Genomic DNA, 14216 nt, shown 5'->3' with positions numbered 1-14216 from the left:
ATGGAAAACAATCAGTCATACCCTCTGAATAAATGGTGATAAATATTAACAATGAGATCATTATGAAGGCTAGCAAACATAAAATGACCTCAGATATCCAGCGCTAGTTTCAACAACATTGTCTTGCTTCCTTTGAAGTTGCAGTGAAAAAGGCTAGGTGTTTTTATTCCAGTATATTGACTTCATCAGCTAAATTCACTGTTAGATTAGATCGGTTACACTAGCTATTCACTCGAAACATAGCATGCTGAGGACATCTGCTGGTTAAAGCCTGTAAATGCAACAAGAACAGCAAAAACATGTCGTACACACTTTGAAACTGCAGCGCGTGAGCTTACAATTAACAGACCGTTATCGTTCGTTGGTGTGGATGCAAATATGGTTATCATTATAGTTTTTGCCAAAATTGGCGTCCAAAATTTTCCCACGTTGTGTCAATCACGTTTACACACTGCCTCCGAAACTTTCGGCCGTCATAAAAAAATTCGGATCAGGTTCAAATTTCTGCGTTTTTTGCATTTTGAGAGACGTTTTGACAATTCAGAGCCACCGTACAAACAAACGCCAAAATCCCCAATTCCAGTTGACAAGTTGATCCACGTCGTCTACAGCACAAACTGAGCCACTGACATCCTGAAGTAAATTTGAAACGCTCGGGATAATCACACAGCTCCTTGATGAGGTGAACTCTCCTTCCTCTTTACGCAATCTCAGGATTGGATGGACCCAATATTTCCTCTGTCTTTTTAAGAAGAGAGAGGACAACTAAATCATGCTCACTGCTTGAAGACTTCATTTTGTATCATTTTGCGAATTTTTTCGCAACGGATTCATTAATATTCATCGGAGTCAGTGTGCAAGGTCTCTGTGCGTGACAAATTTTTAGGATCAAGAATACGAAAAAACACGTACGAAAATTTCGGACTCAGTGCGCAAAGGCCTTTATCGTTCTTGGTGTGAACGGACTTTTATGCTGAAAAATAATATTGACCATTTTGGCTTTTTAAATTGAATTCTCTTTCATGCTATTTGCCAAACAAACTATGGTCAGTCTTCATACTCGTGAACCATATTTATTGTCGTTTAGATCATTTTCTTTTTCCTTGCACTGTTTTATTAACAGATTTTGGATATAATGTGATATCAAGTACCTGCCAATGTTAGCATCTACAAAATTTTATCTTATGGCTAGCTTAGCTTGGCTAAGTGACTGATGAATTTGATCGGACGCAGAGCTTTTGACATCACAACATATGAGTTTTCTCCTACCGTCAAGAAGTTGATAAAGCCTATTAATAATTTGCTGTGAGTTGATTTTCTAATTTTCGAAATGATTTCTAATTTAGCCTTGTAGCAAAGTGTGTCCAAAATTTGACTCGTAGTGTACTTCACAACACAGAGAGGTATTGTAAGTATTGGCTTGGCATATTTAAATGGTTCAGCACAACTAGTCACAAAATATTAGTTCAAAGGTTATAGAATAAGCTATCTTCTATATGTACAGTAAGAAAAAAGACATCGCTTTAAAATTCACAAGGAACTCGCCACTTAAGCATAAAAAGGCATTTCGCAGCCTCATCAGTAATGGGATAAGGCACAGTTATAAGTCAGAGTCTTGTGTGCATATTCTCCAGTGCAGTGGTGTCACATTTGGCTTGAGGAAAGGTGTTTGAGGGTGATTTTGGATGGCTCCAGGGCAAGTGGGGTGTCACTTCAAGCTGAAAAGTAAAGTGCATTGTAAGTGCGTGTACAAGGTTGTGCGTTCATAAATGAGTCGCTCTTCAACATCACCACATCCTCCCACTTATTGATTGCCACAAAGAAAATGAAAAATAATAGAAAACAAAATGGAAAATGTGTTTATGGTGTTTATGCTTAATAGTAATTAGGCTTGTCACTACACCAAACTGTTATAAATTGAACAAAATGAACATAATATCAGTATCACCACATAATGAATTAATAACTCAAATTAATTAACAAATAAATTATACTACACTAAGTATATCCAACCTTACGGAAGAGGATTAGGGCCAAGCAATAATAAAAAAATAAAACCATCTCGAGATTAAAGTTGTTAAATTTTGAGAAAAAACTCGTTAAATTTTGAGAAAAAAGTTTACATAAAATGTTGAAAATAAACTTGTTAAATTACGAGAAAAAACTTGTTAAATTTTGAGAAAAAGGTCGAGATAAAATGTTGAGAATAAACTCATTAAATTACATGAAAAAACTCATTAAATTTCAAGAAAAAAGTCGAGATAAAATGTTAAGAATAAACTCATTAAATTACGAGAACAAATTCGTTAAATTGTGAGAAAAATGTCAATTTAACAAATTTGTTCTCATAAATTAACAACTTTATTCTCAACATTTTATCTCGACTTTTTTTCTCGAAATTTAATGACTTTTTTCTCATAATTTAACGAATGTTCTCGTAATTTAACAACTTTTTTCTCGAAATTTAACGACTTTTTTCTTGTAATTTAATGAGTTTATTCTCAACATTTTATCTCGACTTTTTTCTAGAAATTTAACGACTTTTTTCTTGTAATTTAATGAGTTTATTCTCAACATTTTATCTCGACTTTTTTCTCGAAATTTAACGACTTTTTTCTTGTAATTTAATGAGTTTATTCTCAACATTTTATCTCGACTTTTTTCTAGAAATTTAACGACTTTTTTCTTGTAATTTAATGACTTTATTCTCAGCATTTTATCTCGACTTTTTTCTCGTAATTTAATGACTTTTTTCTCATAATTTAACGAATTTGTTCACGTAATCTAACGACTTTTTTCTTGTAATTTAATGACTTTATTCTCAGCATTTTATCTCGACTTTTTTCTCGTAATTTAATGACTTTTTTCTCATAATTTAACGAATTTGTTCACGTAATCTAACGACTTTTTTCTTGTAATTTAATGACTTTATTCTCAGCATTTTATCTCGACTTTTTTCTCGTAATTTAATGACTTTTTTCTCATAATTTAACGAATTTGTTCACGTAATCTAACGACTTTTTTCTTGTAATTTAATGACTTTATTCTCAGCATTTTATCTCGACTTTTTTCTCGTAATTTAATGACTTTTTTCTCATAATTTAACGAATTTGTTCACGTAATCTAACAACTTTTTTCTTGTAATTTAATGACTTTATTCTCAACATTTTATCTCAACTTTTTTCTCGTAATTTAATGACTTTTTTCTCATAATTTAACGAATTTGTTCACGTAATCTAACGACTTTTTTCTTGTAATTTAATAACTTTATTCTAAACATTTTATCTCGACTTTTTTTGTCTAAATTTAATGACTTTTTTCTCATAATTTAACGAATTTGTTCACGTAATCTAACAACTTTTTTCTTGTAATTTAATGACTTTATTCTCAACATTTTATCTCGACTTTTTTCTCAAAAGTTAATGACTTTTTTCTCATAATTTAACGAATTTGTTCACGTAATCTAACAACTTTTTTCTTGTAATTTAATGACTTTATTCTCAACATTTTATCTCGACTTTTTTCTCAAAAGTTAATGACTTTTTTCTCATAATTTAACGAATTTGTTCACGTAATCTAACAACTTTTTTCTTGTAATTTAATGACTTTATTCTCAACATTTTATCTCGACTTTTTTCTCAAAGGTTAATGACTTTTTTCTCATAATTTAACGAATTTGTTCTCGTAATCTAACGACTTTTTTCTCGTAATTTAATGACTTTTCTCATAATTTAACGAATTTGTTCTCGTAATCGAACTACTTTTTTCTTGTAATTTAATGACTATTCTCAACATTTTATCTCGATCTTTTTCTCGAAATTTAACAAGTTTTTTCTCGTAATTTAACACGTTTATTCTCATCATTTTATTTCTACTTTTTCCTCAAAATTTAACGAGTTTTTTCTCAAAATTTAACAACTTTAATCTCGAGATGTTTTTTTTTTTTATTATTATTGCTTGGCCCTAATCCTGTTCCGTACAATTCCGTACCCTCACATTAAGTAGTATGTACTATACAGCAAATACCTACTTGATTGTTAGATTATTGAAAAATGTAAACTATATTATTGACCAGCGATAAATTAAAGGTTGGATATATAGTACATCACATACTATACTATATAGGAAATCTTGGATACATGATTTACATCATCACAAAATGTGAAATTGTAATTATCGTCACAAGGCTCTATATATAATTTATAGTAATATATACAATATATATGTGTATATATAAATATACTACCTCCACAGTAGTCACGTAAAGCAATATATACTATATAGTAAATGTTAACTTAATTTTTTTTATTTCAGCGCAAAATGTAATTATATTATCATCACCTAGGGAAATATATACTATATAGCATATTTCAACTGCTTGATTGCTTATGTAGTTTACAATATTAAAGATATAAACATCAATATCATGATTTTCTCTAAAGCTGCTTTGAAACATTGTGTATTATGAACAGCACTATACAAATCATTTAACTCGACTTGATGCTTAAAATAATAAAAACGTTGCAGGCATGTGTCTTGGAGAGTTTAAATCACAGCCGTTATTTAGGGACTAAGAAACTTACCCACAACTTTTTGCCATGGCCAATTTTGTCCCCACCACTTTATGAAATAGCTTGCGTCAGGGTGTGTCTAATATGTAGGAATCATCTCCAATATTAGAGGAGTTTTCATTTCATTCGTTTCTGTCATTTTTAATGTTTTGCCGAGTGTGTCCGAGAGTGACAGCAGCAATATACTCTCCCGTACAGCTCTCAGATGTATCTATCTGTTCCTATGAGATCACAAAACAATATGCACACGAATGTGTCGACGCTCGAGCTGATGTGCTTTTCATTTACTGAAATAAAGTTATTTTATGGCAGGTTAGAACCCAGACCCTGGATGCAAAAAGATTAATGCCGCTATATAAATGAAGGTGACTTGACTTGACCATAGGTCATTTATTCAATGACCTATAAAATAATTTATAATGACCGATAAAATACATGTGTGGACAATGGCAGAAATCTAGATTAAAATAACAAGTTGATGTGAGCACTTAAATTGATCAGCAAGAATTACTGCTTTCTCAAATCACAGTGTAATGAGAATTCAGCCTGAATTAACATCCCGGTGTGCTGCTGCTGAACCTGTCGTTTAAAAGACTGTTTAACTTGTCTACTTGTCATATTGTCATCTTATTAATTTCATCGATATATCTTTCGGAGTATTCATCAAAACAGTTAATGTTAAATTATTTGTGCATAATTAATATTTATATTTAAACCTTTGTCATTCTTGACCTCACAGTCACTGGTTCAGCCCACTTGCCTGCTAGAGGTATTCATTGTAAGTGCATTAAAATATATATTTTTGGTCATTTATACATTTTTTGTACAAATTTATATAATAATAAATTATATAGTTTAAATTAAATAAATATAATAGTAATATATCATAATATAATGAGTGATAATTATAATTAGTAATTACAAAATAATGAATTAATTGTAAAGTATCAGACTTAATTTGGATAAAAATGTATTTGAAAAAGTTAATTTCTCCCATAACTGTATTTGACCATCTGACAGCAACATGCCGGAGCTACTCTAATGTCACTCCATGGTCTCTATCTTTTCATACTGGAAGTTACATTTAATGCCTCCTTGTGACTCAAGACAGTAAGACATTAACTCAAATACATAGTACTATTACAATTTTAATATTACATATCAATAAGTGGGATAATGTACAACCAGCCGGTCATAATAACAAAATAAATCCCTTTTGCTTTGCATCAGAATCCTGATCACCCTGTTGTGCTTTATTTTTAGAATATGACTGGCTATTATTCCTATATTATAAATAACTATATATTACTATTTACTTTGAGTAAATCAGTTTTAAGAGGTCCTTTTGTTACATTAGTGAAGTTATATATATATATATCAGTTTTTCATAGCTTTTCACACTCTTTTAGAATTAAACAGTCCTTTTTTGCTGTTGTACCTTTAAAAAAACACCCTCTTTCCATGTGAAATACTCCATGTGACCAGAAGAAATACAATCATCTATCCTGCTTATGTTACACACTGTGACTGGGAGAGCCAAGTTTTTGAACACTGATTTTTTTTAGTTAATCCTCCAGTTTCACAGACAAGGCTTAAATCCTAAACTAAAATGCATGTTTGAGCTGCCTTAAATGAAAGCAACCTGCACTGCCATATCTTTGAAATATGTCAGTGTCATTGTTTTGTCTCAAGATGCACACCAGTAATGTTTTTTCTAAGGCACGTTTATAAAAGCTACTTGTCCTAATTGAACTAAAACCTAATCCTGGTTTAATCTAAGCCCTGTCTGTGAAACCAGGCCAATATGCATAGTATAAATAAATTCTCAGTAACTCTTTAGAATACTGTTTCGTCAATAATGAATAACTACACAGAAACAAATGAGTAACACAATATTAACACTCTAGTAACTACTATTAACTAACAAGAAACTCTGATTAACGAATCAGTAAGTTATGGCGTTCAGTTGAATGTGATTTTTGTCATACCTCCCAGATGACTACAATAAACAGGCTCATAACTAATGTGAATAATGCATAATGTATGATTAATTCTAGTGTGAAGATCATGGTAGCCCACTAGTAATGACTCAAGTGCTACAAAATCCTTCAGAAGGAATTACTAATTATTTGGATCAGTATTCTAAAGTGAAAAGCATGATAACTCTCTAGTAATGACGGAGGACATTGCAAACTTTTGAGGATTTTGATGGATTTTGTAGCACTTGAGTCATTACTAGTGGGCTAAAAGATCTAATTAATCATACATTATGCATTATTCACATTAATTATGAACCTGTAGTAGTTATTAGTAGTGAAAAAAGTAGTTAATAAGCACTATTACTTACTTAATTCATTAATCAGAATTTCTTGTTAGTTAATAACAGTTACTAGAATATTAATAATGCATTACTCATTTGTTCCTGTGTAGTTATTCATTAATGATGGAACAATATTATAAAGTGCTACCAAATACCCTTTTGGGAGGAAGATTTAAGCTATGAAAGTTACAGTATCTTTTCATAGTACAATGAACTCTTATATCTTAAAGTCCCCCTGTGGTGAAAATCAAGTTTTTAATGTTGTTCTTTAAGACAAATCATGTGCAAATGCATCAGTCAACACCATTGCTGAGTATTTTCTCCTTAAAACTGCAGTGGAAAAAAAGAGTCTCAAACCCGCGGTTTGAATTCGCTGGTGTTTCTGACGTCACAAACGACCTTCAACATGCGGGTGGACTTTAGCATATCATTAACAGCGAACTAGTAGGGGAGTCTCGAGAGAAGTTATCCCAGTATATTTTTCTGTTGATATGAAAAATCGTTTAGATTTAGCAATATGGCAGGTGTATGATGTATATTACGATTTTATGATCAACTATATGTCTTTCTCTACTGACGTTCTGAGTTGTTAAAGCGTTGTAAGGATACTGATTGTTAGATGGCAACTGTCTGACTCGTGAATGTGAACATGGTTTGTGTAACATTAGCAACGCATTATATTGATTGATAATGTAGTCAAGCAAAAGGCTAATCATATTAATTACTGTTATGTGTCCGATGCTGTAAAGAGCGATACCATTGTGAGTGTTTACCTCAGTAAGTTGACCGAGTGGATCTCTGAGCCGGTGTGAGTGAGTGGAGGCGGGGCTAATTATCATATTCATAGATCCGTGTATTTTAAATGAGGCAAGGGTGTAGAGTTACATTCAAGCTATTTTTTTACACAGGAAAAAATGTTTAAATATGTCATTTTGGTGATCAAAGATGAATTTTAAGGAATAAAATAATTGACTACAGAGGGACTTTAAAAGATCAAGAAAAATATTCCTCATGACTTTAAAACTGGGGTAAATATCAAGGATCTCTTTTAAACAAATGCAACAAACACAAGTCAATTTAAGCTGGTATGATTTAAGATACCATAAACATTTATGTCATTACTGGCAGGATCTTTCTTTTAAGCAATCAACTGTCTTTGGTTCACCAGGCAGACACATATCTCTAGTCCTGGACACTTGTGTTTTTTTACTCTAGCAAATGGTTATCCTACAATGCCACCAAGTGGCAGAGAAGACAAAGGAAATGCATGCATTACCTGTGTGGGAAAATCCAGGTCCAAAATCCTCAGTTTCAGAACATTAGTCCTCCTGTGAATGACAGCAATCACACAGTTAAGAGCATATTGTTCCTAGATGTGCTATACATGCTTCCTGTATAATGTGTTTGGCCATAATTCTATTTTTCATTATTATTCTTTGTTATTTAGTTTCATGGTAACACTTTACAGTAAGGTTTCTTTAGATAACATTAGTTAACTGCTTTAGTTAACATGAATTAACAATGAACAATAATTCTACAGCATTTATTAATCTAAATTAATGTTAATTTCAACATTTACTAATACATTATTAAAATCAATTGTTGTATTTGTTTACAGTTAATGCACTGTGAACTAACATGAATAATGAATGACTGTATTTTTATTATCTAACATTAACAAAGATTAATAAATACTGTAACAAATGTATTGTTCATTGTTAATTCTTGTTAGTTCATTAACTAATGTTAACTAATGAAACCTTATTGTAAAGTGTTACCAGTTTTGGTATTCATTTTGGTGCAACCTGGTTCTTAGAGGTACTGTAAACAATAGAAGTCTGCACAAAATTGTTAAATCTATGTAAATGAATTATTAATCATCCTGGAAAATGCACTGATTACCCATTAGTTTGTTAATTTAGTTCTTTAAACAGCATCAGTATATTGTATCAGTCAAATGCTATACCAATGAATGAGGAAACAATTTCTTCAAGACAAGTTTTGTAGTCGTCTTTTTAAAGTATTATAAAGTATCTTGAATACAAGCAAGGCCTTCCAGAGAGTTTAAAACAGAAAGAAGCTTATATATTATTCGATTTTGTTAATATATCTATTAAATCATGTAATTAGGACTACTTTTCTTGGATGTCGTTGACTGAGCTTAAGTTGTTCTAAACTTGGAATATTCCTTTAAGACTTGCATTGTGTGGCCTACCACTCTACCATTCCATTCAACGCCTCTTTATCATTCCCAAGAGTTATGACATTTAAAATACACTCAGACCCAATGCTGAGATAATAGGAAAATTCTGCAGTTAAACACCATTCACTGCATTTTTTCCCATCTGAATGTCAACCATGACATTCATGCCACCCCGAAGAAGCAGAGCTGTCCTGCTTATTTCAATACAACATTTTCAAATCAATGTGTATTGCATGCTGAAGGTCTTGCTCAACATCCTTATTGTTCTCAGTGCATCAACATCATGTTTACAATGGCTCATTAAACTCTTTGGAGCACACTGAACAATGCTTTTTCTCCACCCTGCAGTCCTTCAAACAAAACAGTCATGCTTATATTTCATAAAAAAGACAAGTACAGGAGGAGCATAAAAACTGAAACCCTGACATTATTTGGCCATCTGGATATATGTTGACATTGTAATGTTGCATTATCATTTCTTGTTCTTGAATTTTCTTTGACTTAAAAGTGCACTAACTTCACTCAATGCTGTGTCAGTAGTGGGAACACCCTCTAGGTGTGATGATGACTGTCTGAAGCCCATCGCGGCACACGTGAGCTAGACGATTGGGGCTCTGATGTCAAGCTAATGGCTGTAAAGTGAACTGATAGATTTCTGCTTTTCGCTCGCTCCCTCTCTGAATCGCATGGTGGCAGCGGAGTAGCCAATTGAATTCTCACATGACCTAGAAGCTTGTGACACGATCTCTTTCATCTACAGGCATGATGATGATAATGGCCACAGTGGCCTCGGACTTGGTGGCAGGCCTTGTGACATTCTCCTCCCAAGCAGTCTTTCATCCCTGTCCATAATGAGCTATTGGGCGTGGTTGCTCACACTGTGGGTAAACTGGAGTCACATCTGCACTGATCGGCAATGACGGATGCCTCTCTGGTAGGCTGGGGCGTGATCTATCAGGGACACCCACCCTACAGGGTCTGGAAGTGTGACCATCTTCGTTGGAATATGAACTGCCTGGAGATGTTAGTGGTATTTCTGCATTAAAACAATTCTTTCCGGACCTTCGGGTTTGCCACATGTTGATAAGAACAGACAACACCTCAGTGATCTCTTATCTGAATAGTCAAGGGGGAATATGTTTTCACTCCCTGTAGAGATTAGTGAGGCACATTCTACTCTTGACGTATGGGTTAATGCCCGGAGAGTGGAGGTTACACCCTGAAGTGGTGAGTGTGATCTGGCAAAGGGTCAGATGGATGTTTGAGTCCAGTGAAACAGCCCAGTGCCTTCTTCTCTCTGTCCCTTAGTATGAAAGGGTAGGCCAGAACCAGCCTGTATGCTTTCCCACTGATTTGACTGCTCTCAGCGGTCCTTTTGAGGGTGAGGGAAAATAGGTTTGTCTGTTGTTGGTGACTCCTTTTTTGGCTGTCCTAAGCTTTTGGATCTGATATCTCTTTTAGAGGGTTCTACTTGGAAGATTCCAGTCAGATTGGACTTAATTCTCAGGCTCGGGGCACAATTTGGCAGCCTCATTTAGAGATGTGGAGCCTTGGCAAGTTGGACACAGTCCACTGCCCTATTGGATCAGTGCTGGCATTCCTTCAAAAGTGTTTCTTTGCAGGTGTAGCTTCGGCTACACTCAGGGTATATGTAGCTGCGGTTGCAGCTGAACATGTTCCCTTGCAGGGTGTTTCTATCAGAGACATTCTTTGTTTTCCTGCTTTATACGTGGACCAAGGTGGCTAAGGCCTTTCCGTTTTATGGGGAACAAAATGCTGAGGATAATCATGCTTTTGCTTCCTTCATTGGAAATTGGTGGGGTGATGGTGCAAGCATGTCCTTTTGAGGCACAGGTAACATGTACCTTGATGGGTGGTGCAAGTGCCATCAGCCAATAAACTGGCATGATTCTATACAGGCTTCGGACAATCATCACACTTGGAGGGTGTTCCCATAGCATCAGAAAAAAAAAATTACAAAGATCTGATAACTTCAGAAATTTTAAACATTATTGTATAATACAGTAACAAATAGAGACAAAACAAGGTTCGTAAACTTGTTAGGTAGTACATCTAATAAAAACAAAGTATGATTAAACAAAACACCTAGAATAAATACTTTTTGTCTTTATTGAACACACTGACCCAACAATTACCACTGCAAACATGTTAAAGTGTTCAATAAAAATATTAAAAAGTATCTTATTTTGTGGTATTTGTTTGATCAAGTTAAAGCTGGTGTAAGCGATGTTAGCCATCCTGTTATTTCAAGTCAGTTCACTTGTTTGTTTGTTTTTCTAAGGAATTTGAGAGAAATTTCTGAGCCAAAGTTGATACTTCAAAGAAATGTGAGAAAACTTCTGAGCTATGAAAGTGTGACCTGTGGGCAAAATAGTCCTAAAGTGACCTATGAGCAAAAGAAAAAAAAAACTATTTAGGGCTCTGTGGCATGAAGAAGAGTGGGGCTGAGAGCAGTAAAAGCAGAACAAGGCCGGTGGCCTGGTCCTCTCTCATCTTCCACTGTCATCACTCGTTCTTTTCTGGCTTCTCCATGGGACTCGAGAACAGTGTGACATGCAGGTGTCTGTCCTTGCTCCGCTCCCACGGCTCTCAGCCTCGCCCTGCTTCACACCACAGGCAACTATTTCACTGACTCCAGACAAATAACAGGGACATTTTATGTGTGATATTCCAAAAGTGAATCGCTTGCAGCAGCTTGAAACACTGCAACAGTAAAAAAAATATTCAAGCAATTCAATGACAAAAATATAAAGGCAAAACATATTCAGATGCAAGTATCTAGTCCAGTGGTTCTCACCCTTTCTGACACAAAGACAATATTTGAAGACCCCTCAAGATATTTCTGATACTTCTGCTATATTGACAAGGCTGCTCACTTTCAAAGTTTAATTAACAGAAACTAGGATTTAAAATATAGTAAAATAATTAAATAACTATAAATAATTAAAATAATTTTACAATGAATGATAAAATAAATTCCATTCCAGATTATAAATACCAGTGGCTCCCTTTCAAAGTGGAACTTCAATGCTGCGTCTTGGTGTTGACGCTATGGGGAACGTCATCAGCATGACCGGTGTCTGAAGCACGTGTAACCAAACCCCAGTATTTATCACAGACGGCAGCCCATGACGTCACAAGCGGAGCTTTTTTGTCTTCAGGAGCCGTTTGTATGTAGTGCGTAGTGCGTGTGACAAAGATGAAACTATGGGGAAAACAAGCAGCAAATGATTTAGAAAGTGTGTGCCTCCATGTCCTCGTTTTATGATACCTGAAGAACCTATGATCTTTGTGTTCTTTGCTTGGGAGCGGAGAACGCACATTCAGAGGGGTATTCATTTGAGGGGTAAAAAAAAGGTAATGCAAAAGCACATTACTTTACATAGAAAATAAGTAATGCAATTAGTTACTTCTTTAGGGAGTAACGCAATATTGTAATGCATTACTTTTAAAAGTAACTTTCCCCAATATTGGTCAAAACCAAGACGCAGCATTAAAGTTGCACTTTGAAAGGTTAGGTATGCAACCTGGTTCTCTCAGAAAGGATATGAGACGCTGCATCTCATTGCCATGCCTCAGGCTTGCCTGCACGCCTTTTTCAGACAAAATAAGTGTAATTGATGAAGTGTAATTTAGGCACCCTTTTACGGGTGCTCCGCATGTGATTCAATGGACTGCCATCCACTAATGAATATTGCCGTGTGGTTACACATGCTTCAGACACCGGTCACGCTGATGACGTTCCACATAGCGTCAACACCAAGATGCAGTGTCTCGTTCCCCTTATCAGGGAACTGGGTTGCATGATTTCCATGGTTTTTATTTTTTACTCTCTTGCGACCCCCCTGGAAGTGTGCTGAGGACCCTTAGTGGGCCCCAGACACCTGGTTGAGAACCACTGATCTAGTCAATCTGAAAGATTTCAAACACAACTGATGACATGCATCGGTGCCCCTGGCCTCCACCGACCACAACATGCTGAAATGAGCTAAATGTTCTAGAGTACCTCTGAGGCATTTTCCTCTTCCTCCTGCGATAAAGGAATTTAGTATTAAAACAGAAGAATGCATCAATGCATTAGAGTGAAGAAACAGCTACTAGGGGAGGAGAAGGTTATGCTACACCCAGACAGTTCTCTCAGCTAGTAAAGCTACAAGAGAAGTGAGCAGTGGATGAGAATATATGTGTGTGTGTTTCTACAATAAAGATCCTAGAAGTGACAGCCACTAAAAAAATACTTCTGAGATTTCAGCTCCTGTAACATAAGTAAGGGATGGAATGACTGGAAAAGAAAAGAATGTATTGTATGCTAAATTTGGTCCAAGACATAGGAGGGCTGACAACACAGGTGCTAGTGAACAGATATCATGTGCAGTTAGAAAAAAGAAAAAAACAAACACAGAAGGGGAAGAAAAAGAGAAAGAGAAAAAAGCTTAAAGAAAAGGGAAAAAACATGTATCAATCTACCTCAAGCTCTCTGAGTTCTTCTTCCTCCTAGAGGGGAAAACAGACTGAATCAGATGGAATGTGAGAACTTAAGCTGAAGAGAGCAACTTGAGAGATGCATGCAGAAACAGATGGAGAGAGGAGAAAAAGACTGGCAGGTGGCAGCTAGAGTAGAGAAGTGAAACAGGAGGTTAATAGGAAGAATGGAGGAAAATCAGTTGCAAAATGAGGGGGCAAAACACAAATCACAAGTACGAAAAAGAGAGAGATATACAGTACTGCTCATCAAACCCAAGTTACCTCAGACACCAAATCATCTTCTGCCTAGAAAAAAAACAGGAGGGAGAGAGAAGAATACGCCATCAAGCACTAGCTATAAAGAGTCTTTGGAGAGTGTCTTTACTCAAGTCAGGGTATAAGCTTGGTAAAGTAGAGTTATGGGCAGGCTGTATAGCATCCCATTCAAATATTACCACTCCGCTCGGTTCACATGCTCTACTGTGTAAGCATGATGATTACTGTAGATTTAGAGCCCATCCACACGGAGATGTGTTTAGCTATATATGCAAAAATTTTGTATCGTATAGGTGTTTCGTCCAGACAGATCCGGCATTTTGGGAGCCTGAAACCGCTCTTTTTTAAAAGCATGTCCCAG

At 35.1% G+C, this 14216-nt stretch overlaps 1 protein-coding gene across 10 annotated transcripts in view; it reads right to left on the bottom strand.

Annotated features, from left to right (window-relative positions):
• Positions 1-1621: 1621 nt before the first annotated feature.
• Positions 1622-14216, bottom strand: part of sh3bgr (SH3 domain binding glutamate-rich protein) — a 28550-nt gene continuing 15955 nt past the window's right edge. For 4 of the 10 annotated variants that reach the window (XM_067365158.1, XM_067365159.1, XM_067365165.1 and 1 more), the window contains 5 exons: positions 13862-13885; positions 13583-13609; positions 13122-13145; positions 8168-8219; positions 1622-1718 (listed from right to left, as the gene is read on the bottom strand). In XM_067365158.1, coding sequence (XP_067221259.1) covers positions 8211-8219; positions 13122-13145; positions 13583-13609; positions 13862-13885 — 84 coding nt within the window. In that variant the 3' untranslated portion in view covers positions 1622-1718; positions 8168-8210. The remainder of the gene's footprint in view (positions 1719-8167; positions 8220-13121; positions 13146-13582; positions 13610-13861; positions 13886-14216) is intronic. The other 6 variants (XM_067365163.1, XM_067365164.1, XM_067365168.1 and 3 more) reach the window with 3 other exon arrangements.

Source organism: Chanodichthys erythropterus, chromosome 17 (assembly GCF_024489055.1).
Source record: "Chanodichthys erythropterus isolate Z2021 chromosome 17, ASM2448905v1, whole genome shotgun sequence".
NCBI lineage: Eukaryota > Metazoa > Chordata > Actinopteri > Cypriniformes > Xenocyprididae > Chanodichthys > Chanodichthys erythropterus.
The sequence above is the reverse complement of the archived record's forward strand: the minus strand, read 5'-3'. Positions and strand labels throughout refer to the sequence as shown.